The 27,682-nt window shown below is 39.3% G+C and overlaps 1 protein-coding gene across 2 annotated transcripts in view; it reads right to left on the minus strand.

Annotated features, from left to right (window-relative positions):
- RNF150 (ring finger protein 150) overlaps positions 1-27,682 on the minus strand; it is a 317,481-nt gene that overhangs the window by 118,504 nt on the left and 171,295 nt on the right. The window contains exons 2-4 of one of the 2 annotated variants that reach the window (XM_064267530.1): positions 22,102-22,352; positions 2,384-2,470; positions 539-621 (exon numbers count right to left, since the gene is read on the minus strand). In XM_064267530.1, the coding sequence (XP_064123600.1) occupies positions 539-621; positions 2,384-2,470; positions 22,102-22,352 (421 nt within the window). The remainder of the gene's footprint in view (positions 1-538; positions 622-2,383; positions 2,471-22,101; positions 22,353-27,682) is intronic. The other variant, XM_003417507.4, reaches the window with a different exon arrangement.

Raw genomic sequence — 27,682 nt, forward strand, 5'->3', positions numbered from 1 at the left:
CAGCTACACGCGCTGGCATCTGCTGTTAAGATTCTAGAATTTTGGGGGTGATTGCCACATTCTCTTCCTGTTAGTAAAAAATAAAGGGAAATGGAATCTGCCTTTGGTTTCCTATTCACTCTTGACCATATTCTGAATGCTCAGTTCTTCATGATCACTCAGAAAATATTTTAAGAGTTTATTATTTTAGTTACAATTGCACTTATAAATGATTCTGAATATCATAGATATGTTGTTAAAGAAAACTCTTACTTGGAGCCACATCTTGAAATTTTGTGTCATGATGTTTTGGTTCATAGCAGTATGCTTTCTTTGATGCAAAGGGGATCAGAAAAATATTCCTAATTTCATGAGACAAAATGTATTTAAGAATGAAGGTCATACAAAAAGAACCAGATATTTGGCTGTTAGCAATTTAAACATGGAAACATTTAGGCAAACTGACCTGGTAGTGCTCGGCTGAGCAGGTCTGAGCCAGGAGGCCCACCAGGCACTCTCCAGACAAGACCTAGTCGGCACCAGTAACCTAGGGACTCACCGGCAGGGCAAGATCCTGACCACATCATTAGGTTTGTACCCTTCAATGCAGACGGCGCAGTTGTCAAAATCGGACTCTGTTTCCTGCAACGGAGAAAGCAGAGATCAGCCTACATTCTTAGCTGAAACTCTTGCGTAAATACCCTAGCAACAGACTCAAGGTGAGCCTGGAGCAAAGCTTTCGACAAACAGCCGTGGTGCCAGTTTTCTTAATTAATAATTTACTGTATGTGAGCTAGTGTCTAGTTCTCCCAGCCTCCACTTTGTTTCTGGGTTGCACTGAAAACGCTTTTGTGAGAACAACAATTTTCTAATATACTATTACTAATAATGTCATTTAAAAAAAAAAATGATTAGAGGAGACATCAAAATCTTGAAGATGAGAAACAGTATTTATGGAGAATTACCTGAATGATATTTAATCTCCATTTCTTCGGAATCTAATATATAGAACTCTAGTGGTTCTATTTTTTTTTTTTCCAAGTATATAAGCCTCTTTTAATGCCCTCAAATTTATCACTTATGTAACAGCCTTTGTACTTTTATTAGTCTCTGATTAAGGCTGGGGGAGAGAGTAACAATGAAATATACTTTAAATTCAATAATGCTTTTAAATAAATCTTAACTCATTAAGTCCAACAGCATTTTTATATAGTCGAAAAATAAACTTGTTGCCGTCGAGTCAGTTCCAACTCGTAGCGACCCTATAGGACCGAGGAGAACTGCCCCACAGGGCTTCCAAGGAGCAACTGGTGGATTTGAACTGCCAACCTTTTGGTTAGCTGCCTGAGCTCTTAACCACTGTGCCACCAGGGCTCCAGTTGAACAACAATAGCACATAATTTGTGAGACAAATTAATTATTCAGACTAGAGATGGCCTTGGCGTATATGTAGAATTGTGAATCACTTATAACCCCTCCAGAAGGCCAAAGTACATGTACTGTCAAACTTCTCCTGGAGATAATGAGGCTTTTTAAGTCTGTGGATCTGGACTGTACTAATTTGTCCCTCTTCAAAATTTGCTTTTGCCTCTATCCTTATGGAGTCCCCGGGTGGTGCAAATGATTAAGTGCTTGACTACTAACTGAAAGCTTGGCAGTTTGAAACCACCCAGAGGCACCTCAGAAGAAAGGCCTGTCAGTCTACTGCTGAAAAATCACAGCCATTGAAAACTGATGGAGCACAGCTCTACTCTGAAACATGTGGGGTAATCATGAGTCACAATCACCTGGATGGGAACTGGTATGGCTTTCTTTTGGTTTGGCCTTACGCCATCATTCAAGGGAGGCTGCTGCAATGACTCTGGCGTTCTAAGTTCTGAATTTCAGGGGGACTGAATATGCTCCCTGCATTTACTATAGACTTAAATGGAGGAAACTGCTCAGCATATGGATTTGTGGAAAGACTTTCTTGGTCATAATACCAGGAACAAACCTTTACCTTTTGGGGCACTGGAAGAAAGTAGTCACATGTTGTTTGAATACTGAATATTGTTTCCTTCTTTGCACTGGCTGCCAGAAAGCACCAACCTAAATTTGGAACCCATTTCTGTTATAACACTTCAGGTAACACATTTGTTCTAATTGTACTAATGTACTAGGTTCCATCTATTTTTTCTACACTTAACTTTTCATTTTCTTACTTTTTGTATCGAACTATTTTGTTGTCCCTTTTGTATGCATTTTATAAATTGCTTGAAACTATATTTAATAAAGAAGAGTGTAAGCAACAGATGCTTACAGGACAAGTATTAGCATGTATTTCCCTTCCCCGTCCTTCCCTCTCTTCTACCCTGGCTGCCAGAAAAGTTGGGAGCTTCTCACAAAAAGAAAAGAGGGCTGTTACCTTGTCACCTTTCTTTATGGTCCTGACCTGGAGCTTGCTGATTGCTTTCTTTGCTGCATCTCCCAGTCGGCGCTGAAAAACCAAAAGCTGCTTGTTAGTAATAAAGATGTGTAATTCTAGACTTTAATTCTGATGTCACCGAATAAACCCAGGCAGCTCTCTCTGAAACCATGCACGAGTGGCACAAATGTTAACCACGATGGCTGGAAGAGATGGGGCAGTGGTGTCGGTTCAAAGCGCCTCTGCTAATTGAGATTTGCAAAAGAGCTTTGCCATAGAGAACAGTCCTTTATGTCTCATGTTCAGAAAGTGGCATATGACCTAGAAAGATCCTATCCTATAGTGACTCCAGGCACAGGCTATATCTAAATAAAAAAAACCCCGTGACTCCGGGCACAGGCTATATCTAAATAGATTAGCAAAAAAAAAAAAAAAAAGTTCAATAATTAGCCACTCATTGTGTGGTATGAAGACAGCCAATCTGGAGCTGTTGATACCAACTTCATCTCTGCTATTTCACAATCAGGCTTAAATGCTTGTGTATTTCTTTCAATTTGATTACATAGATCCAACCTAGGATTAAATTTGGTCTGTGCTATCCTGTCCCATCCCATTCTTACACGCCATTTTCACCTTCTTTGGGTACATGTATGTGTGTGTTCATACAGAAAAATACATAAAACATATGCGCTCATTTTAACAAATAATTATAAAGCAAATACTCACATAGTAGCCACCACCTCCTATGCCAAGAAATAATATAACATGTCCTTTTTGTCTGAGAAAATTACTATACTAATGAGCCCTATAACACTGCAATGAGAGGGCAAAGAGGAAGAGTGGGAGAGGGAGTGGGTGCGAGGAGAATCAAGTTTTAATCTGTCAAGGAAAAAATGGTTTGCCTGCGAGTTTTCTATATATGTTATCTCTTTCTTGGGTATGTGTACTTCTTGTCAGTCAAAGACATTTATTTGAGGCAGTGAAGCATAGCTGAAGGACTAAAATGAATGGCGCTAACATTTAAGCATTAATCATTTGCTTTCACTAACTTTTTTTTTCCACTAACTTTGTTTCCCTCAGAAGCAACACTCAAGCTTCTTTTCCCTCTTTAAAATAGGAGACATATACAAATGAACAGTTTCCATACTCTGGATGCCATGCTGAAGCTGCATATACAACATCCCCTTTATTGTTACCATAATCCTATGAGAATGGTGCTATTTTACAGACTGAACTGAGAGTTATAGAGCTTACATGGATTTGTTCAATGCAACAGAGTTAGCGAAATGTCAGTCAGAATCTCAACAAAACTAAGTCTGACTTTAAAGCCAAAGCTAAACTATCGCCCTCATCTTTATTTACCAACCAGCCACCCAACCAGTCAGCCAGCCAGTCAACCAACCAACATCTGGCCAGCCGGCTAACCAGTCAGCCAACCAAACAGCCAAGCCACTAACCAGCCAGCGAACCAATCAAAATTTATTAAGAAACCATCATGTGGCACTCTCTAAAGCACATAGCCATTAAAAGTAAGTAAGTGGAAAAGGTATTTCCATTTAAGTTCTCTAAATATTCTACATTTTTGTTATTTTTTCTCTTAGATGTTTTATGCTTAGTTTTGAAAATAATACTGGTATTTTTAATAGAAGAGTAAACTCTGGCTAAAGGAAGATCTATGTGTACATGAGATTTATGTAGAAATCCACGAGAAGCCAGCAAACTAAGGTATCAGGAAAAATAGGAAAAGCCTGTAATGATAAATACCAAGGAGGAGACAAGAGGGTGAGAAGGAAAGAAAAGAATTGAAGGTGAAAGTAACCTCAATGGGACGTTCCTCTTCCTCTAGTTATTATCCACTCATTTTTGAGATCTCGACTTGGGACACTTCTTCAGGGAACCCTTCCTAGATCTCTCTCAGGAGAGCAGATTCCTCTAGTCTAAACCCTCACAGTATTTTGTAACTCTGTGTCATGGCACTGTCACAACATTTGCAATTTGACATTTTTTATTTACGATTATTTAATCAATCCCCACTACACTTCCCTTTAGAGTGTAAGCTCCCTGAGGGCTTCCCATTGTGTCCTCAGCACCTAGAATAAGGCAGGCTGCATTAACTGGCACTCAGTCATTTAACAAATATTTTCTGATCACGTATTCTGTGCCAGGCACATCTCTAGGTTCTGGAGAAATGGTAGTGAAAAAGTATATGAAAATCCCTGTCCTAGTTTCTGGGTGGTACAGTCAATGCACTCAACTGCTAACTGAAAGGTTAGAGGTTTGAGTCCATCCAGGGCCTGGTGATCTACTTCTGAAGAATCAGCCACTGAAAACCCCATGGAACACAGTTCTACTCTGACACACATGGGGTCACCAAAATCAGAATACTGTAGTTTATAATCTAGTGGAAACTCCATAAGTAGCTGATGAATGAATAAAATGTTAAGCCGATAGTTTTTGTTTTCCTTTTTTTTTTTAAGCATGGAAAACAAATTGAGAAATGTGGTCAGTTATCAGGAAAATATATGGACAAACTATAAGTAACATATAATAAAGCAATCAGATTTGTGCTCCTGGCCTTGGCAAAAACAGTCAGTCTGAACTAAAGGTGGTTCTCTGTTGAAGAAGCCTAGAGCAAGGATTGAAAGGTCTTGAAAAAGGGCTACCAGTTATTGGTAGTAAATGCCAATATCACATTTAGAATAATAAAACTGGACCCAAAGTAAACAAGTGTTGAATGTTTTTATTTTTAAGAGTTCAGATATTTTTGCAATTGTGGTTAGTTGGTAATATACAATATTTGGCCCCATTGAATCACTTAAATTGTTTTTCTTCTTCCCCACCAAGGCTGAACAGAGTAATTAAGTGGCAAAAATTATTTTCAAACAGTGGTCACACATTATACTCACAGGAAGACCATTGCTTTTTTTTCAAGGAGGGAAACCAGAAATTACATTTTCAAAGTTTAATTTCATTTAAAACAATTCTTTAGCAATTGTCCTCTAGCAAACAATTCTGAAATATGAGCAACACACTTGGCTGCTCACTACAAGGTTGGAAGTTCAAGTTCACCCAAAGATGCCTCGGAAGAAAGGTCTGTTGTTTAACTTCTGAAAAACCTGTTGGAGCACAGTTCTACTATGACACACATGGGGCCACCATGAGTCAGAATCAACTCAACAATTGGGGGGAAAAAAGGTAAATTCAGAGACTACTTTTAACTTTGGCCAAGCATTTAACTTTATCTTTGGCTATATCTGAATAAAAATAGGGTGGATTTTAAAAACATTTTTCTCTTTCAGGAAAAAAGCCTTTCAATGCCCCTTTAAAGAGAAATGAGTTCCACCTTTATTAAAAAAAAAAAAAAAAAGACATGTTTATTCAGGAAATGTGAAACCAGCTGACCTTAAGGTATCAGGGATTGTGGCTGACAGCAGAGTTAATGGTTAAGGAATCAGAAAGACAAATCCCAGTACTGGCGGTCTGGCCACTGGGAGCAGGGTGAGGTTAAAGGAGTTCATAAAGAAGTTCAGCAGAGGATGAAGTCACTTGGGAGACGGACTTCCCAGATTAGCGGAATTAACATATCTGAGGAAGGACAACTCTTAGAGACTAGAGTAAAGAAAACAATGAAGTCCTCATCAACATCCAGTCTATGAGGCCTTTGTCCCAGGAAAATGGTATAAATATATCACTTAGCGTCAAGGCTCATCCTGTAATTGTTGATAGATAACACACATGTATTTCTTTCGAGCAGGAAAAGGGTGTTATTTTGTCAGTGGCTGATGCCAGGGGCAGCACAGATGTTCCCAGTAGCCGGAGAATCTGTATGATGAGTATGGGACCATGTGCTACTAGATTTTCTGGAGCAGTGCTGAATTAACAAAACAAGGAAAAAAAGCACCATAAAGTCTATTGAAAGGTTATATCTATTTGCAGGTCCCTGAGTGGTGCAAACAGCTAATGTGCTCAGCTGCTAATCAAAAGGATGGAGGTTTGTGTCTACTCAGAGGTGCCTTGGAAGAAAGGCCTGGCTATCTACTTCTGAAAAATCAGCCACTGAAAAGCCTATGGAGCACAGCTCTACTCTGTGACACATACGGGGTCGCCATGAATCAGAGTCAGTTTGAGGGCAACTGGTCTTTATTTGCATGCAGTCAAACTTTATCAGCAAATGCACATCTTTGTTTCTTTTTAAGTGACATGATCACAATTATGAAAAAAATTGTCTGCCCTACTTTTAACAATTTTCCAACTACTGTTATTAGATTTCCAAAAAAGCAAGTTAAAGAGACAATGAGGAGAAACATAAACATTCATAATGAAATGACCCAAATAAAGCAGTTGTTGCTTTTGTAGTTGGTCTCTCCTGTCTTTGGGTTTAATAGCACTGAGTACAAAAAAAAAAAAAGGGAAAACTACAGGCCCTGCTCAAACTGAGTCGTGTATGTAGCCCGAATCTAGGAATTGGAACCCTAAGTCTGTGGGAAAATATATCCTTTCTTTTGTGGTTCTAAGAAATGCAGAGTAAAGTGATGCTAATGGAAAGGCCAGAGTTACACATACCACAGGTTTGTGTGGGACTTTTGTTTTAGGCAGTAATTCACTCTCTTTCTCCAGTGCGTTCCTACGGAATTGCCCTAAACCCAACCAGACCCAAATTATACTGTTCACTAAAGATTGTCCAGAGTAGGGCCATCTTAGCTAAAAATAATTAGATTTATTAATCAATTTGAATTAAACAAGCATAAGAAAATATTTACTAAGGTAACTGGTTTATTGCCAACAGTGAAGATAAAGCCCTAAATAAACGCCAACACCACCATGAATCAGAATCCGTTCGACTTGACGGCAACCAACACCAACTACAAAATGTCAACAAGCACGGTAAACAACTACAAACCCCAGTTCAACACAAGGCACATAAACTAGTAACCTATGTAAGAAACTGCAGAAAAATAAGACACTCTGCTCTTCTCCTCCTCTGTGATACAAACAGAAATGCAGTAAAAGTGATTAAAAAACAAAAAGAAACTAAAAACGTTAGGATGTCAAAACAGCATCAAAACCATGTTTTTCTCCCTGTTTCATTTGATTGGCTATATCGTATTTGCCCCTTTATTCTAACAGCGGTATTTCATCGTCATTGTCACCATCACCAAGCAGAAAAATAACTAAGTGTGCTTGTGTTCTTGGTGAAGAGAGGATACTGTAAATGAAAACAGTATTGGTCCCAGTTGTCCGGACCCTCATGTGGCTGTGTGGCTGTGAGTGACTCAGACATTTCCCTCACTCGCTCTAATACATAATAATGATCCTGCCAGGCCTGGTTGATAGGACAGAAATCAACTTTTATGATGCAGACCACCACTCCACAAATCTAGAAAAATGGGTAAAAGAATTAGATGGACTCTTCTGATGGTCATGGTGACCTCACAAAGGGATGGCTTAAAGCTGTTGGTGCACACAACGTGAGGCAGGAACATCAGCGCTACTTTTTTGTGTGAGGTGCTGTATAGGAGGAGGCGCTCACGCGCTTGGAAGCTACAAGATCCAGCTTCCAGTCCTATTTGCGTCACTAACGCACTGTGTGGTTTTGGCCAAGTCATTTAAACGTCCTGGGCCGAAATTCCCCTTATTAGTAAAATAAGTCATGTAAAGTAATGCCATTTCCAGCTCTAACAGTACATGATTTTCATCCAGACTGAGCAGAACTAGGAGGCAAGGATTGTTGGAGACCCAAATCATTTAAAAAGAGAAAATCAATGGCTAAACACCTTACTTCATGCATACAACACACACACTTTGCCTTTCTGGACCCCTGAGGGCTTTGCACTTTCTTTCAGAGCAATCTCAGGGACAATTCTGGTTCCTGTTCTTCACGATACAGAAGTGTCCCAGCTGCAGAGTCTCCTTTGGTAGCCGACGCTTGACATGCCCCGCTCCTTTCCTTTTCTCAGTGAAGTCTGAGTTTGTTTTAAATTCTATTGCTTCTCTTTCTGCAACATAGCTTGAACACCAATATGTACAAAAGAAATCAAAGGGGCATGTGCCATGTGCATGCAAATAATAGGAAAAGATGTTCTCAGAGAGAGGGAACTTTTGGTTTTCGAGAAAAAACAAAAACTTTGCTGAATGCCATTATCAGGCCTCACATAAACCAACAAAACAAAAGGAAGCAGGGCTAGTTTCTTTGGATTAGCCTCAAAGGCAATATTGTTTGTGAAAAACAAAACAAAAAAGAAGCCTACTTAGTTTATCTGATCTGCTCATATTTGAAATTGCCAATCTCTATGGGGAGCCCTGTGGTTTTTTTTTTCCCCCAACGGGAATTTTAACTATTTGTAGATTTTCTTCTACTTCGAGATACTCGCCTGTGTTTTTTTTTTCCTTTTAGTTATGATTTATTTATTTTTATTGTGCTTTAGGTGAAAGTTTATAGCTCAGGTGAATTTCTCATTCAAAAATTTATACACATATTGTTCTGTGATATTAGTTGCAATCCCCATAATGTGACAGCATACTCCCCCTTTCCACCCTAGGTTCCCTGTGTCCATTCAACCAGCTCCTGTCCCTTTCGGCCTTCTCATCCTGCCTCTGGACAGGAGCCGCCCATCTGGTCTTGTGTATCTGATTGAACTAAGAAGCACACTCCTCATGTGTATTATTTTATGTTTTATAGTCCTGTCCAGTCTTGTCTGAAGAGTGGGCTTCTAGAATGGTTTCAGTTCTGGGTTAACAGGGTGTCTGGGGACCATAGTTTTGGAGGTTCCTCCAGTCTCTGTCAGAACATTAAATCTGGTCTTTTTATGTGAATCTGAGCTCTGCTCCACACTTTTCTCCTGCTCCTTCTGGGACTCTCTGTTGTGTTCCCTGTCAGGGTGGTCATTGGTGGTACCTGGGCATCATCTAGTTCTTCTGGTCTCAGGGTGGTGGAGTCTCTGGTTCATGTGGTCCTTTAGTCTCTTGGGCTAATACTTTCCTTGTGTCTTTGGTGTTCTTCATTCTCCTTTGGGGAGCCCTGTGATTTTTATGTCACAGATCCATTCCTTGTGTCTAAGCTGGAATGTCCTAGGAGACAGTGAAACATTGTCGCAGGGCATCAACAGAGAAGATAGGAATGCCACTTACTGGGTTTGCTTTTCCATCCAGCAGGGTTTTAATAAGCAGGATAAGAATTAATGAAAGGTAGCAAAAGTGGCACACCCGGGAAATGAGGGGTATACGCTTCCTTAACTTCCTGGGGGGGAAGGCTCTCCATAGTGCACATTGGACCCACACCACAAAGTCCAAGAGGAGATCATAGACAGCACAACTTGAAAAGAGATAGGTAGAATGAAGATGTATCTGTGAAGCCCTTTGAGGTGAGGAATCTCAAACAAGATAGTAGGGAGGACTTAACAATCAACCTTTACTTCTAAAGCCAAAAAAGGCCAATGTACAAAAAGTAGAATGGTCAGGAGTGCCTCATTTTTACTGCTAGGATTGAGGTGGAACTGGTGGCCTTCCCCCATGGGTTAAGTCTCCCCAGTATCTAAATGCCCTTGAGGCAGCTTAGTCTGGTGAAAACACTCTAGACTTGTAATCACCAACCTGGTTGCATGCCTTTGAAAAAAATCACTTAATATTTCAATCTCTCGAATTCATTCATGCTCTAAAAACTATGGTTTTAGGATCAAGCAGTCAGCTTTTTCAAGTATATCAGCGGAATTATGACCATGTGCTTTTGGTCTCTGAATTCTTAAGACTTTTGGGTGAGAATGGTTGCACAACTCAAGGTAATCAACGTCACTAAATTGTACGTGCAGAAACCGTTAAATTGGTGTCTGTGTCGCAATGCGTATTCTCAACAACAATGAAATTTATAAAATTTTAAAAAATTCTCATGACTTTGGTTTCCCATCTGCACCCTTCTGGGAATATGGGTTCTCGTGGCTAATATGATAGGTGTCTGGGCTATGCAGTTTACTCCGGTGACATCAATGGGCTATTTTCTCAAAGCACTCTCTTATTCAGGTGCATCATTAGGACTTGTAAGGAAAGAGACAGAGATTTGTTGTGGTATTTAAAATAATCATGACATACATTAAATGGCCAACCAATGTTTTTCCTAATCATCATGAAATTTTTCTTACTCTGAAAAGTGGGTTGTGGCTTACACCTTTTCTTCCCATCCTATCCTGGTGCCTGATTAGCTAGCACCTTGCTCTTTTTACAGGTGAAAAAGTGTGACATAAAAGGCTTCCTTCACCAAAATACTATTCCCTTAGCTTCCTATCCTGAACTGGCTTGCTCTGCTCTGTCTTGCTTGACCACTGTTGCTATCTTTTTGATTCATATTTGGTACTTGTCTCCAGATGCTCGTATGGAGTTAACACATTGGATTGTCCTCTTGCCTCACGATGCTCCCCAAAACTCCAAGTCTACTTTGCACCAAAGTCAGAGTTAGGTACAAATCCTACTTACTTTTAATTGCCCCCAGCTCCCTAAACCTTGGCCTGGACAGTATTCTAGACCTCACTTACCTGCCTGAGGGAGTCAGATTTATGTCTGGGTTTATGCCTGATGATGCCACAGAGTGTTCTAGGCTTGATCCCAGATGACACTCCATTGGATTCAATGTGGCCTTAGGAAAAGCAGACCCCTAAAGGTCCCATGTGTTAGGAAGAAGACCAATCTTCTTCCTAACTCATATGGGATCTTGGGCAGGCTCTTAGGTATCACAGAGTTTGCTCAGGAATGGGAAACAGGAGTCCAGGCACCTCCTTGAGCTCTTGAAAGAGCTTGATACAATTAGCCACTGGGGCTCAGGTACGTATAGGTGTCTGACAGACCAAGGTCCCCAAAGCAGGCTGGACTGGAAGAAAAGGCGATAGGGCTATATAAAAGAAAAGCACCTTGAGTGAAGAAGAAAGCTGAAGAGTAGTTAACCCTGGCCAAAGAGCAATGGGTCCAAAGGCAACATGAGGCTGTGCTTGGTCTTCTGCAAATCAACATCCTCATTCCCCCTCCCTCAGAGCGCCTGGGTACACTGGGAAGGTGAGGTCTGAGGCAAAGAGGGAACAGTTTCAGATAGTGACAGGAACAGGGAAGAAAATAAAATGAATACATAAATAATATGATGGAAGGAGAGACACTAGGGAGAGGGTGAGGCCACATCGGAGTATCCCCGGCTCCATCTTCAGCTCTCTTCTGGAATACCCACTCTCCAGGTGAGCTCCTCCTCCGTATCTGGTGATTCTCACATTTCTACCTCCACTCTGCCTTCTCTCCTGAGCTCTAGGGTTGCATATCAAAATACCTATTTGACATCTCTGCTTGGATATCTACTAATAATAATTTAAAAAATCAAATCCACTGCCATTAAGTTGATTCTGACTCATGCAATCCCATGTGTTACGGAGTAGAACTGCTCCATATGGTTTTCCTGGCTTTAATCTTTACAGACACAGATCACCAGGCCTTTCTTCTGCAGTGCTGTTCGGTGGGTTTGAACTACCAACATTTAGGTTAGTTATTGTTGTTAGTTACCATAGAGTAGATTCCAACTCCTGGTAACCCCATGTGTGTAGTGGAAGCCTTTTCCATATGGTTTTCAAGGCTGTGATCCTCTGGAAGCAGATTGCCAGCCAGGCCTTTCTTCTTAGGCACCATTGGGTGGTTTCAAACCACCATCCTTTCGGCTAGTGGTAGCATGCAAACTGTTTGCACCACCCAGGGACCTGGCTATCCAATAGGGTTCTAAAACTTAACATTTCCAAACCCAATCCTTGATTCCCCACCCTGGCCCCCCACCCCCTTTTTCTATCTTTCTCATCTGAGTAAATGTGGAATTGACAATATCCAGTATCTTTTATTCTTCTCTTCCCCTCACACATTTGGTAACCATATGATTTAGCATTCAAACTGGAACAATTTTGAAAGTAAAATGGAGGGCTATTAATAATTGGAGCCCTGGTGGCACAGCGGTTAAGAGCTCAGCTGCTAACCAAAAGGTCAGCAGTTCGAATCTACCAGCCACTATTTGGAAATTCTATGGGGCAGTTCTACTCTGTCCTGTAGGGTCACTATAAGTCAGAATTGAGTCAACGGCAATGGATTTGGTTTTTTGGTTATTAATAATTTCGCTGGTACAACAGGCATAAGACATACCCTATACATTCTACATCTAATCCACAGGGTTTAGAATATTGCCCTAATCTGACCCCCTTTTACCTTCTTTACCTTGCTCATTCTCGTCTAAGCCACTCACCTCTCATTCTGACCACTGTATTAGCCCTCCAAGTGCTTTCCTGTCTGTTTATATACAGGCTATGTGAGGGAAGAGTTTTGCCTACCTAATAAAATGTGAAAAATAAATACATAGGCATTTGTGGAAGTATACAAAGGCAAGTTTTAAGAGTGGATGGCCTTGGGGACAGCTGGAGGAAGAGAAATTGATAAACATAGATTGGGGTGGGAAGAAAACTTACTCTTAAATGTGTATGCTTTTATCTTTTTTTTTTTTTTTTTACTGTGTGCACACATTATTACTGTTACTTAAAAAAAAGCAGTGCTGCATGGAGAATTATTTTCCAAGAAAGCCAGATTCTTTCTGTGTTGCTAGGTGCCGTCGAGTTGGTTCTGACTCATAGTGACCTATATGCAAAAGAACAAAACACTGCCCAGTCCTGTACCATCCTCACAATCATTGCTATGCTTGAGCCCATTGTTGTAGTCACTGTGTCAATCCATCTCCTTGAGGTTTTTTCTCTTTTTTGCCGACCCTCTACTTTACCAACACGATGTCCTTCTTCAGGGTCTGGTCCCTGTGGATAACATGCCCAAAGTACATGAAACGAAATCTCGCCATCCTTGCTTCTAAGGAGCATTACGGCTGTACTTTTTCCAAGACAGATTTGTTCCTTCTTTTGGCAGTCCATGGTATATTCAATATTCTTCGCAAACACCATAATTCAAAGACTTCAATTCTCCTTCAGTTTTCTTTATTCATTGTCCAGCTTTTGCATGCATATGAGGCAATTGAAAATACCATAGCTTGGGTCAGGGGCACCTTTGCTTTTTAACACTTTAAAGAGGATCTTTTACAGCAGATTTGCCCAATGCAATACGTCATTTGATTTCCTGATGGCAGATTCCATGGGTGTTGATTGTGGATCCAAGTAAAATGAATCCTTGACAACTTCAATCTTTTCTTAGTTTTTTTGTTTTCTTCATGTTGAAGTGCAAGCTATACTGTAGGCTGTGGTCTTTGATTTTCATCAGTAAGTGCTTCAAGTCCTCTTCACTTTCAACAAGCAAAATTGTGTCATCGGCATATTGCAGGTTGTTAATGAGCCTTCAATCCTGATGTCCCATTCTTCTTCATGTAGTTCAGCTTCATATAGGATTATTTGCTCAGCATACAGATTGAATAAATATGGTAAAAGGATACAAGCGTGATGTACACCTTTTCTGATTTTAAACCATACAGTATCTGTGTGATGGTTAAGCTTGTGTGTCAACTTAGCTGGGCCATCATTCTCATTGTTTTGGCAGTTGCATAATGTTGTGATCACTTCCCCGTTGAAATGTGATATGTGATCACCCCCATGATGGAATCTGCTGGGTGGTACCAGTGAGAGCGGGGCCTGTGGTGGTTCACCACCCCCTCAGCCTTCATCTCCCCATCCTGTGCCACCTACTTCCTTTCTGCTTGCCTTGCCAAGGTTTTTGGCTTGTTCTGGATCCAGCAGCTGTCTCTTCTTGTCTGACCTCCAGTTCTTGGAACTTGAGCTAGCAGCTTACCCATCGATCTTGGGATTTATCAATCTTCACAGCCTGCAAGCAAGAGTCCTGCTCCCTGATCTGCCAGTCTTGGGTTTGCCAGCTTCTGCAGCTATGTGAATCAGGAGAAACCTTGTGGTCTTGCCTGCCAATCTTGGGATTCGTCGACCTTCACAGCCTGTGAGCAGGAGCCCTACTCTCCAACCTACCGATCTTGGGTTTGCCAACTTCTGCAACTGTGTGAATTGGGAGAGGCCTGTATCCTGATCCATGGACTTGGGACATTCTAGCCTCTACAATCACGTGAGCTGTTTCCTTGATACAAATCTCTCTCTATATGTATTTGTATGTTTTGTTGGTTTTGCATCTCTAGAGAACCCAGCCTAAAACATCTGGTACCAAGAGTGGGGTGCTGCTCTAACAGATACTTAAAATGTGGAATTAGTTTTGAAACTGTGAATGGATAAACAGAACTGCAGCGGCAGAGGACCAGCAGCAGCAGAACAAGGAGATCAGCGCGAGATGGCAATGGAGCCAACCCACAGACCGAGAGAGCTGAGTGCCTGTGTGCAGGAGGCTTCCTGGTGGAGTGGGGTGCATCCAGGCACTTATGGGCGTAGCTACAGAGCTTTGGAACAGTTGCCCTAGCAGGGCATATGTGGGCGATAGTCCCGGGGGCCGAGAGGACAAGAAACCAGGAAGCAGAAGCTGAAGACACAAGGAACACAAGAAGCCAAGCTGCCTCAGCCACAAAAGGTATAGCCAGGAGCTCTGGAGTTTCAAAGGGTGGAGCCACGGCATCTAGTGTTTCTAAGGGTGGAATCGCTACTCAGATGGACAAGGACAATGGTGTGCCTAAAGCCAAGGGAACAGAGTTGCTGTCTCAGTGGGCCTGGAAGGTGGAGCTGAAGACCAGGATCCAGGGGCCTCCACTCAGAATCTGGAGAGTGTGGCCAATACCTAGAATCTGGAGGGCAGGGCCATTGTGTACATTGTCTCAGAGAACAGAGGATTATTTTCAAGCCTTGAGTGCTAATGTAATATGTTCTGCTGACTTGCTTGGTACCTGTTATCCCTTCTTTCCCTCCAGTTTCTCCCATCTGTAATGGAAATGTCTAGCTTGTGCCTGTCCTGCCAGTGTACCTTTGGAAGCAGATAACTTGTATTCTAGATTTCACAGATGAAGAGGAATTTTTTGGATTTTGGACTTGGAGTTAAGACTTTTGCTGTGATATGATGAGATGAATATATTTTGCATGTTGCAAGGATGTGATTTTTGGTGGGCCAAAGGGTGGAATATCAGGGATTGAACTGTGTCCCCTGAAAATATGTGTCAACTTGGTTAGGCCATGATTCCCAGTTTTATTCATGGCTGTCCTCCACTTTATGACGGTAATTTTTGTTAAAGGGGATTAGGGTGGGATTTTAACACCCTTATCCGGGTCACATCCCTGATCCAATGTAAAGGGAGTTTCCCTGGGGTGTGGCCTGTACCACCTTTTATCTCTCAAGAGATAAAAAGGAAAGGGAAGCAGGCAGAGAGGGGGGACCTTAAACCACCAAGAAACCAACGCCGGGAGTAGAGCGTGTCCTTTGGACCTGGAGTCCTTGCGTGGAGAAGCTCCTGGTCCAGGAGAACTTTGATGAGAAGGTCAACAGAGAGAGAAAGCCTTCCCCTGGAGCTGACGCCCTGAATTTGGACTTTTAGCCTACTTTACTGTAAGGAAATAAATTTCTCTTTGTTAAGGCCATCCACTTGTGGTATTTCTGTTATTGCAGCACTAGATTACCAAAACAATCCCCTTGTTCTGTTCGAACAACTGCCTCTTGGTATATGTACAGGTTTTGCATGAGCATAATTAAGTGTTCCTGAATTCCCATTCTTCACGTTATCCATAATTTGTTATGATCCACACGGTTGAATGTCTTTGCATAGTCATAAATCACAGGTAAATATCTTTCTGGTATTCTGTGCTTTCAGCCAAGATTCTTTCTCTGTAGTCTATTTATATGTTTGCCTTTTTCCATAACGCTTCAGAAAACTGTCACCGCAGCTAAAAAGCCCACATCCAGACTTAACTACATGTGAGCTCTGCAAGAATTGAGTTATTTACATTTGGGGGGGGGGGTAATATTATTTTCCAAGAACTGCTTTGCCTATTAAAGGTGATCCAGTTCACAATCCTATAATGGTATACCACACCCATTTTCTTATTTGATCGTCACAGCAAGCTTATAAGAATTCCAGTTATCATTCCCATTTTACATGTGAGGAAACTGGTAAGAAGGTGAAGTAACTCACCTTAAGTCACCAGAAATTTGTCACTAGAGCAAAGATTGGAATCCATACCTGTCTGACTCTATAGCTGGTGACTAACTATTACCCTGCACTAGATTTGTCCTGGTATAATTGCTTTAGGACACATGGAAACCCCAGTCCAATCTCCCTCTCCACTTTCAGCTATAGTCATAATCCTCCTTGTCACCGTTGAAAAGACCTTGCTGTGAGGCTACTAATGTAAAGAACAGGTAGCAGATCTTACTCCTCGGGAAACTGTATTGAAATGATCTCCTCCAGGTACAGTGTTTTAGGCACAGTGTGTCATGAAAGAGGTACTTATCTTGTAAGATGCTGGTGACTTTAATTGTGATCCGCACAAAGCCAAGCAGAGACTGAGGAGCTTGTCTTGCTAATTGAAGTTTCCTTTCCCTTTCACATACTTGAAGAGCTGAATACTGCATCAACGTAAAATTCATGTCTTTGATATTCCATTTCAAGGTGTGAGCCTACCTCTAACCTCAGTCTCTTTTTTTTGAACTGCCACAGGTAATTGCTTCATAAAAATAAATGATTTAAGTTAACCTAACACTTATTATAGCTATAGCTTGCACAGCTGCAAATTTCTGTTGAATGGAGTGGAGAACTGCCATCAAAAGGGAAGTATTTTTCTAAGGGAAATTAAACTCTCTTATTCCATCCATCAGAGGGCCAAAGTATAGTATGCATTTTGATCAGGAAATAGTGCTATCTTTTAACATGATCCTATTTTACTGAGTGATCCTGAAATACTATAATAAATTTAAAGACATTAATAAAATGGGAACAAGGCAACATTTTAAACCTCTTGAACCACTTCCATACCGTCAGCTTCCAATTTATTTTTCACATGAATCACAGAGTATGCACATACTTAGACAGACATGGAAGAAACATCTACCTGTATAAAGTGAAATGGTGACTGAAATAATTACTCAATTAATTCAAGCTTAAAATTTCATCCTTGCCTCAACTGCCTAATGACTGCTTGAATTGTCTACAGGCTCAAAAACACAGGCATGCCATTTCTATTTCTGACTAGCTGGGTGGGTTACTTCATAATCTGTGATTTTTACATTTATAGCATCTTTATATGTATCCCCATAGAAACCATTGAACTGAACATATTAGCTCTATGTCCATTTTCAATGCCTTGTGTCTAATAGGTGTTAAGTATCTACTTAAGTTCCAGAATATTCAATGAAAGTGGCAAAAACGTATTCATAAGCAGTCTTCACAGAGTCTGTATGACAGCAATAATGGGACCGTTCATTGAGAGCTTAATAAGTGATTAGCATATGTTCAGCAGCTTTAAAAATAATATACATGAACCCATTTGACCCTCACAATAGCCATAGGAGGAAGGTACATTCCCATTTAGTTTAGAAAACTAAAGCATAGAGAAGTTAAGTAACTTGCTCATTTTTGGTAAATGGTAGAACCCGACTACTTTGTTGCCACTAAAAATCACGTTTTCAAAGATTATTTAATGACTGGGGAAGTACCATTTAATAAAAAGTAGAACACAAAACTTACATGTATATGTGTTTGTGTCTCACACATACATACACACACACACATATATTGACAATTTAATGGATTTATATGTAAGGGGTTAAAAAAAACCGAAAGAAGTGTACTCAACTATCAGCAATTTAGTGAGGGTAATGGGTGATTTGTCTTTTTTTACTAGTATTTTTCTATGATTTCCAGAGTTTCTTAGAATGAACATGTGCCCTTTAAGAATCAGCAAAAGGCCATAAAAATATTTTTAAAAGCTATTCCAGAAGCTATAAAAAATTTACACAGACCAATTACCATAAAATAAATGGAAAAAGTCAAAGAGCCATCCTCCTTTAAACAAACAACTCAGATCTTACTTGTTTACAGAAGAATTCTACTAATACTTTAAGAATCAGGTAACTTCACTGCTATTTAAATTGCCCTTGGGCAGTGCTGTCCAATGGAACTTTCTATGATAATGGAAATGCCATATATATGCACTGCCAATATGGTAGCCTCTACCCACTTGACAAGTAGCTAGTTAGACTAAGGAACGGAATTTTACATTTTATTTAATCATAATTAATTTAAACTTAAATAGCCACACATGTCTACTGACTACCATGTTGGACACTGAAGCTCTAGACTATAGAAAAAGAAAAATTCTCAAAATTATAAAAATGTGAACTATAGAGAAATCTCACATATGAATACTAAGGTAAAGATTATAAATAAAATGCTAACAAATACAATCCAGTACACAAGAGGAATAGTATATACTGGACATTCAGGATGGTTCAATATAGGGAAATTAATGAATACAATTTGTTCTTATTAATATTCAGATTCCTTGGGTGGTGAAAATGGTTAATGGGCTTGGCTGCCAACTGAAAGGTGAGAGGTTTGAGTCCACCCAAAGGCACTTCAGAAGAAAGGCCTGCCAATCTACTTCCAAAAAATCAGCCACTGGAAATCCTATGGAGCACAGTTCCTCTCTGACACACATGGGTCACCATGAGTTGGAATCGACTTCATGGCAACTGGTGTTTCAACTGGCTTGTTAATGGATTAAAAGAGAATACTCAGACCATAGCTGTTTAAAAGGCATTTGTTAAAATTAAACATCCATTCTTGATTTAAAAACTTAATAAAATAGGACTAAATTGACATTTTATTAATATTATAAAATATATCTCAACTTAGAAGACTTCATGGGGAAATAATAAGACAGGGAAATAAGAAAAACAATCCCCTTAAATTCTGATACTCACATTAAATTCAGAATGAAGAGAAATACTTTCAGTATAACTACTATTACTTAACATTACTCTAGAGGTACAAACTAATGAAAGTAGACAACAGAAAAAAATAAGAGGTTTAAAAATTTGAAAGAAGTAAATTGTTATTAACTGTGGGTATAATTCATGTAATCTTGATAAGCTAATATAAACAATCACAAATATTATCGTCTATTGGTTCAGAGCATGGACTCTGGTGCCCTATTGCTGGATCAAATGATGGCTCCATTGGTAACTACCTGTGTGACCTTAGGCAAGTTATTTAACCTCTTTGTGCTCAGTTTCCTCCTTGGTAAAATGGAGACAATAAAATTTTTGATTATAGAATTATTAAGGAGAATAAAAAAAATTTTTTTTGTATGTAAATATATAAACAGTACTTAGAAAATGCCTATATGTAATAAGCAGTAAATATTATTATTATTATTGTCATCATTATTATGTCAATAATGAGGCTAGGTACAAAATTAGTATACAAATATCAAAAACCTTACTATATGAAAAAAGAATTTTATTTCTAATAGCAACTCAGTGATTAAATACCTATGAATAAACATAAGAAGAGTGTGAAAGATCAAATAAAAATATTTTAAAATGCTATTAACAGACAAAAAAGAAGAGGTGAACAAAGGGAAAAACATACACTACATATGGACAGATTGATGTACATTATAAGGTTATAAATTTCTCCTGAATTATTCCATAAATTTAATACTGTCATAATGGAGATACGGGTTAAAAACTAGATAAACTGATTCTAAAGCATACAAAGCTAGGCATGAAAAAAGTGAAGAAAATTATGATAAACTAGAGCAATGAAGGGAAATCAGCATGAGCAGATATGAAACATAATACTAGAGTACCTAAAATAGTATAGTACTGTAGTATAAACCAACGGATTAATGGTACAGTTTAGAAAGCAAAGAAATAGAAACAAATACACATGGAAGTTTAAAATACATTAATTGGGACACTATATATCAGGGGAAAAGATGAATTATTCAGTAAATACCAGTTACAAAAACTGGTAGGTCATCTGAAGAAAAATAATGGCTTGTACTTCATTTTTTACATTGAAACGAGTTCTTCATAGATTTAAGATTTAATCATAAAAGTAAAGTAAAAAAAGTAGTGGATGAAAATATGAGAGAATATTTTCCTACAGCCTTGGCCTATAGAAGATCTTATTGTATGCAACTCAGAAGCTATATAAAAAAAAAAGGATTGGTAAATTCAGTTATGTTAAAAAAAAAAAAAAAAGAGAGAGAATTCTGCAGGGCAAAAAGCACCACAGATAAAAATCAAAGACAATGACGAGCTGTGGAAAAAAATTGAATTCTATATCACAAAAAAGGGCTATTTTCCTTGACCCATAAAGAACGTATACACATCAATAAGAAAATGACCAACAACATAATTGAAAAGTGGTCAGATAATATAAACAGATACTTCAAAGAAAAAAATTCACATTTTCTATTAAACGTGAAAAGATGTGTTACTTGTAAGAAGAAAAATGTGACACTATTTTTAACATATCCAATGACAAACATCAAAAAACTGTAACACATCCTTTTGCTAAGGATATATGAAAACAGTAATTTTCATATATCTTTGGTTAAAATGTAAATTGGTTCAACTTTCCTAGGAGGTAATTTGACAATATCTACCATGGTTTAAAATATACATACCCCTGCCACAGCAATTAAACTTCCAGATTTAACTTACAGATATACCATATTTTTCGCAAATAACCTATCTGCCCATACAACTGGTGGCATAGCATGCTTACAAAAATAGTGCAGAGGGTTGTGCAATTGCTAAAAAAAATGTATAACTCATGCACTATCTGCATAAAGTGGCATAGTGGATAAGTGCTATAGCTGCTAACCCAAGGGTCGGCGGTTCAAATCCGCCATGCGCTTCTTGGAAACTCTATGGGGCAGTTCTACTCTGTCCTATAGGGTCACTATGAGTCGGAATTGACTCGAGGGTACTGGTTTTTTTTATCTGCATAAAAATACGGTACTCACAAATATGCTGATATGTGTACATTTTTTTAATAAGAGAAACATGGCCACCAACTGGAGCCTGGTAAAATAAACATGGCATGTCCAGACGACAATGCAATGCTATACCGTCATTAGAAATGAGAAGGCAGCTTGCTTTGCACGTTGATATGAAATAATCACCATGATAATTTTCAAGACTGAGAAAGAAGAGTATAGAGTTAAGTGTTCTATCATTTGTTTTAAAAAGATATATAAGCATATGTGTTTGCAAACGCATAAACTACCCTGGGAAGAGGAGGAATTCCAGAGAATCTGGGAGGCTGAGGGGGAGAGATGGGAAGACATTTACTTTTGATTATATACCATTTTGTACTGTTTGCATTTTATCCCCTGTATGTATATATTATCTATTATCTGCTCATACATTAATTGCTTTTTAAAACAGCTTTTAATTTTTATCTCCTTTTCCTCTTCTGCTGACAAGGAGGAAATCCTGGCTCTTTCCAAATCACATTAACATTTAGCATAATCTCAGCTCACTTCCCCTTTCTCCCTTTATTGCCAGCCTACTTAAATAAACAATTGTCCAAAGAATAGGAGTGTGGAACAAAGCACCTTCATTTAACACAATATTAGAAAAAAAAAATACATATCTAGAAAACCTCTGAAAAACTATACAACTATCTCTACGGTGTTTACCTTGAGTGTGTTTTTGCTTGGTATTTTCTGTGATTTGCAAAGTTTATACAATAATATGTATTACTTTTGTAATAATTAAAAAAAAAGTTTTTTTTTTTTGTTTTTTTTTTTTAAATGTGAGCTACTCACCTGGTTCCTGTCCCTGGCATTTGCATATCGAAACCTCTGGATATAATAAAAGACCAGCCACGCGAGGGAAATGATCATCAGGACAATGAAGGAGATGGAGACAAACACAACCGAGGTGCGGCTCACATATTTCTGCAAGTTCCGGGTCCCGATGGTGATGGACATCGTCACGGTGATGTTTCTTTCCAGCAGGCTCACTATCTCCTTCCCTTTCGGCTCAGGAATCATTATTGCCACTATGTCTTCTACACCTGTTGTGAGAGGGGTAAGGAGGGGGCGGTCAGGGTAGGTGGATAAGAGAGACGGGGGAAAATCACAGTAAAATATCTGGACCAAGTAACACGCAACCAAATAATGACAAGACTTCTGACAATTCTGTCAGGCTAAGAAGGCCTTATAGCAGGAAACTGAGTTGAAATCTCTTTTTCAGATATCTAGGGAGCTCCTGGGTAGTGCAAATAGTTAATGGGCTCAGCTGCTAACTGCAAGGTTGGAGGTTCAAGTCCACTCAGAGGTGCCTTGAAAGAAAGGCTAATCAGCCATTGAAAACTGTATGGGGCACAGTTCTACTCTGACACACACAGGGTCATCAGGAGTCAGAGTAGATTCCATGGCAGCTGCCCCTCCCCGCCCGCACAAGCTATCTAGGAATGCTGCTGTCTTGTATATGAGAAAAGAGCCTAAATTTAATTCATGATTCTGACATCAGTGAGGTCCTGATTATGTCCTGCCAAGCTACCTTCTAACTCTCTAAGGGGCTGACCCTCAGTTCAGAATCTAGTAAAGACGAACCCTTCCGAACTAGAACTAGCCCTGTCTACAGTTATGTGCTGCATTCCAGAGGTCCCTAGGGAGGGAATCAGCACTTTGCCCCCATAGCAACAAAAGGATAAAATGCCGAGCTTTATTCCTCTTGCCTGAAAGCTCTCTCCTTCTCCCCCACACAGACACCATGAATACTCAATTTACAGATCTCCACTTATCGTTTCCAAGACAATTTTCTCCTACAGTGAGTACTCAAGCAACCAAAAAAGGGTTTCTTAAAAAGCTCTAATATGATTTGCCATCATGAAATAATGGTCTCACAGCTATTTCTGCTTATTTTACCTAATTCAATGGAAACAACTTGGGTATGGAGGCAGGTGTACAGGTAATTCCAGGATCCTTTTACTTCCACTCTCAAAGACTTCCACCACATTGACCCTGTTACTGGACAGTCTGAAGCAAAAGTGGCAATTTTTGGGGGTCCAAGCTATCTGGGTCATTGTCTTAATTCTCCCTGCCACTGTTTGAGGCACATCCTCTGGGTAAGAAGTTCTGGGATAGCACCCTCATGCCAGTGGAGACAAAGAAACTCCACAAGGGGCCTCTAGCAAGGATATGATACCAGCTCCAGATGAACCAACCAGCATGCCATTGTGGTTGACATACAGAACAGAATAATTAAAAGTTTGAGCCTTGCTGCTGGAATAGGTTCAAATCCATGCCCATAAGACTTTCATGGAGAAAGATGTGAGATGATTAGGTTACACAAGTCCCATTTCCTGTGAAAATATCCCATTACCTGGGGTGACTCCAAGTTAAACGGGGCAAACTTGCAATTAGGATGTTGTAGATTTAGGACAAAATTAAACACTGCTGTAGCTGCTTAAAGTTGGCCTTATTCACATTCTGAAGCCAGTCAGCTAGAAGGAACTACCAGATTACATTGCTCAATCTAGAAACTATTTAGGGATTACACTTGACCTTGATCTCTACTCAGGTTTTCAGTTCTAAATTCCTTGATAGTGTTTTACTTAGGCGGAACAAATACTTTGAAAGCTAACTATGTACAAACGTTATCTATGCATGTTGTATCATTCATACGTAAAAAATTCCTAAAACCTTTCAGTTTGGTCCAGTCGTAAAATCATAAAGCCATACAGTGTTTTTGGCCTGGCTGTTATGTCTGGGAATTATTGAAACTGATGGCTTGAATTTCAACTTTGCAGAATTTACTGACAATTCTGATGCTTGTTCACTTGTCACGTTCACTACAGCTAATGGCTGCATGTGGTCTGAGGTTTTGTGTTGGATTAAGGCTGCTGGCAGGCTCCGTCTCTGTAGAAACATAACCTTTGTATACTGAATTAATCTGGCCTGGTGGGACTCAGCTCTGTGCTATAACTATCTTACAGATATCTAAGTAATGGTAGAATGGTAATATTTTATTTACTTCCTTATTTATATTCTTTAGGCATGTCTCTTCAAGGCTCTAGATTTTTTTCGAGGAAGAGGTCTTGGGGTTACCAATGGGACTTGATATGCTCAGACACATACAAGTTTTATAATTCTTAGTAGTCAGATTTATTAATAGATTCCTTTATGGATTCCAGTTTCGACAATATGCTCAGAAAGCATTTCCCCATCCAAGATTATAGAAACACCTGAAGTTGATTCTAGAAACTTTATGGTTTTATTTTTTATATTTAGATCTTGAATGATTTGAATTATGTTTTATAACAACAGAGTATTCATTGAGCTCTCATAATGTAATGGCCAGAGGGAAGAGAGATTAGGATCCAATTTATCTTTTTCCTAAATTCTCAGGTATATTTGGGTCTGCCTTTGGATTTTGTTTTTTCTGTGAGGATGAGTGGTCTGTCTTTCCTTGAACTTGTGCTAGGCTATTTTAGCTGTGTAGTTTTTAACATATTTACTATCTGGTAGCCTGTCTTTCTTTTATTCCCTTTCCCACCGCCACGATGTTCCGGTTATTGACTTATACTTAAGAGACCATAGGGCCTTACAGTTAAGAGGTATTGGGCTCTGGAACTGGACAGCTTGTTTCAAACCCTAGTTCAGCATTTAAAAACAGATAACCAAATGTGGGATATCTACAAAGCTTTAAATTACTCATCGTCCATTTTTGGGGACCTGAGAAACATTTTTCTTTTTTTTATAGGGTAAAGTACAATTAGCTATTTCAAAGCATTTATTTTAAACTTAAGTGCTTAGTTGCACTACCAGTATTGTTCATGCCATTGCTGGGCCTTCATGATGTAGGAAATCCACCTGGAAAGTCAAACAGTGGCAATGGTGGTGGACTTTAGCCTTATTCCTTTTCAAAATTCCTACTGAACTTCTAGGGTTGATGATGATAAAAACAGATGATATTCTGGGGTATTTCTCCATGTACTTTAGTCCCTGTACTAAAAGGTTAGGGGGAAAAAAAAAAACTATATTAGGAATATGTATTTATCCCAATAGAAACAGTCATTAAGAATTCAGGTACTTAGGATGTCTAAAGACGTTACAAAGTCAAGTGGACTGGGATGAATTATCTGATCAATCGGATCAATGAGCAAAACCCATGGCCAAAGCTATTATGGATCTAACTGTTCGAATGAGCCATGTGCACTGATGTAAGTAATCAACACTTCCCTGATCACCACTGCTTCATTTTGGAATGTGCAGCTATAGTGTCAGAAAGAAGCCAGCAGATGCCCAGGTATAGTGGAGTGTAATAGCTGCTGTGGGTGTGTGTGGGAGGGAGGGAGACAGGAGGGAACATGCTGAGGGGGATGTTGAAGAAAGAGAGCCCTGACAGCCCAGAGTGACCCTGTCAGGGTTAAATGTTGCCCTAAGTGTCTAATCTATGGTATCCTAGAGGTTCTGAGGTTCAGGGGAAAGAAAGAAGTAGTTAATAAATGGTATATTTTGTATGGGTAAAATAATAATAATAATAAAAACCCTGCTATTTCTCTGTTTACTATAATACCTAGTCACTCTAACATTGAATACCTCTTTGCAAAATTATGTTAGCCTACCAGCTACTGTCCTACCAAAGGAACTTCATACTTGTAAGTGCTGGGTGATCAGTTACATAATTATGGTGTATTCCAGAAAAGCTCTTCAGCCCTGTGAGAGAATGTGTGACCAGGACACACATGACCTGGCAGCCAGACAAAACAGCAGGCACATTCTGTATTTTTAGTGCTTCCTTTTCCCATGGGAGTGCTCAATTGCCGTTATCTAATTTGGTATATGCAGATAAGTGAGGAATCAAAACAAAAGTTCAGAAAGCCAACGAATGTTTAACAACCAGGAAATCCTTTACTTGTAAATCCAAAACCAGGTTATTTAAACACTGCATTAATAGAAGGTCTAGGACACGGAGTGCTAGACATTTCACAGAGCCCACAGCCCTATTCCTCTATGTACAACTTGGAGGGCAGGAGCAATCACTCCTGGGTTCATGTGATCAAAAATCCTTTTTAAATCCCCTACATCTCTTCTCCCCCACCCCAATCTTCACTTTAGTCACACTGATGTTATTCTAGAATTCAGGCAATAATAATAATAAAAAGCCTACAGTATCCCATTTGCAGATATTTTCTATTTATACATTTACTATCTACTTTTTTTCAAATACATAGCCAGCTCTTGATTATTACCTGTTCTCAAGTGAGTAGTGTGAGAAATGACTTTAAAAACCTGCAAAGTACCATATAAATGTAAAGTGTTATTGCTACTTTCTGCATCAATTAAAATATATTTTTAATAAACATGGATATAAAAATCCTAATTAAAATACACAGAGAATCTAACAATACAGTAAAAATATCTTCATGGCCAAGTTGGGATTTATCCTAGGAATTGGAGGATGATTCAACAACATTAGAGAATATATTAATGTTTTTTAGTACACTGACAAATTAAACAAATAAAATACATGATTATTTTGTGTAGCTAGCTGCCTTCCAATATCTGGCCTCTTTTTCTTCCACAGTATTACAGTCCAGTGAAAGGTGTTAATTTCCAGCCTCACTTGCAGCTAAATGTGACTACACAATTAATTTTTATCCAATGGGCTATGAGTGGAACTGTTTGCTACTCTAGGGTCTTATTCTTAAAAGGACTGGGTGTGTGCTTCCCAGGCCACATTCCTCTTTTCTCTGACTTTAGATAGAGATATGGAGCAGCCAGCTCTCTAGAGAAGGAAGCCATCTGATGCGAATGACATCCATTCCTGATTCTTATTAAGAGCAGGGAATTTCCTTAATGTGGTATAGAATATCTTCCAGATATATTACATTAAATGGGGAAAAATTAGATTTTTTCAAATTAAAATCAGGAATAAAACACCCTGGTGCAAAGAGACAATGAAGTTAGAGTGGTAAATGTTGGACAGGAATAGCACAGACTGTCATTATTTAGGGATGATATAATTGCTGTGGACTGAATTGTGCCCCCCCAAAAGAAATGCTGAAGTCCTAATCCTTGTACCTGTGAATGTGACCTTATTTGGAAATAGGGTCTTGGAAGATGTTATTAGTTGCGTTAACATAAGGTCTACTCGAGTAGGGTGGTTCCTAATCCTATATGATTGGTGTCCTTATAAAAGAGGAGAAGAATCACAGAGACAGAGAGAAGGAGAGGTAAGATGCCACTTGGCATTACAGCTGCAAGCCAAGGAATGCCCGGGACTACAAGAAGTTAGGTGAGCGGGGCGGGGGGAGGGGGGAGCGGAGGACAGAGTCTCCCTCAAAACCTCAGAAGGAGTCAACATTGCTAATATGCTTATCTTGTACTTCCAGTC

The sequence above is a fragment of the Loxodonta africana genome, chromosome 13 (genome assembly GCF_030014295.1).
Source record: "Loxodonta africana isolate mLoxAfr1 chromosome 13, mLoxAfr1.hap2, whole genome shotgun sequence".
Classification (NCBI taxonomy): Eukaryota; Metazoa; Chordata; class Mammalia; order Proboscidea; family Elephantidae; genus Loxodonta; species Loxodonta africana.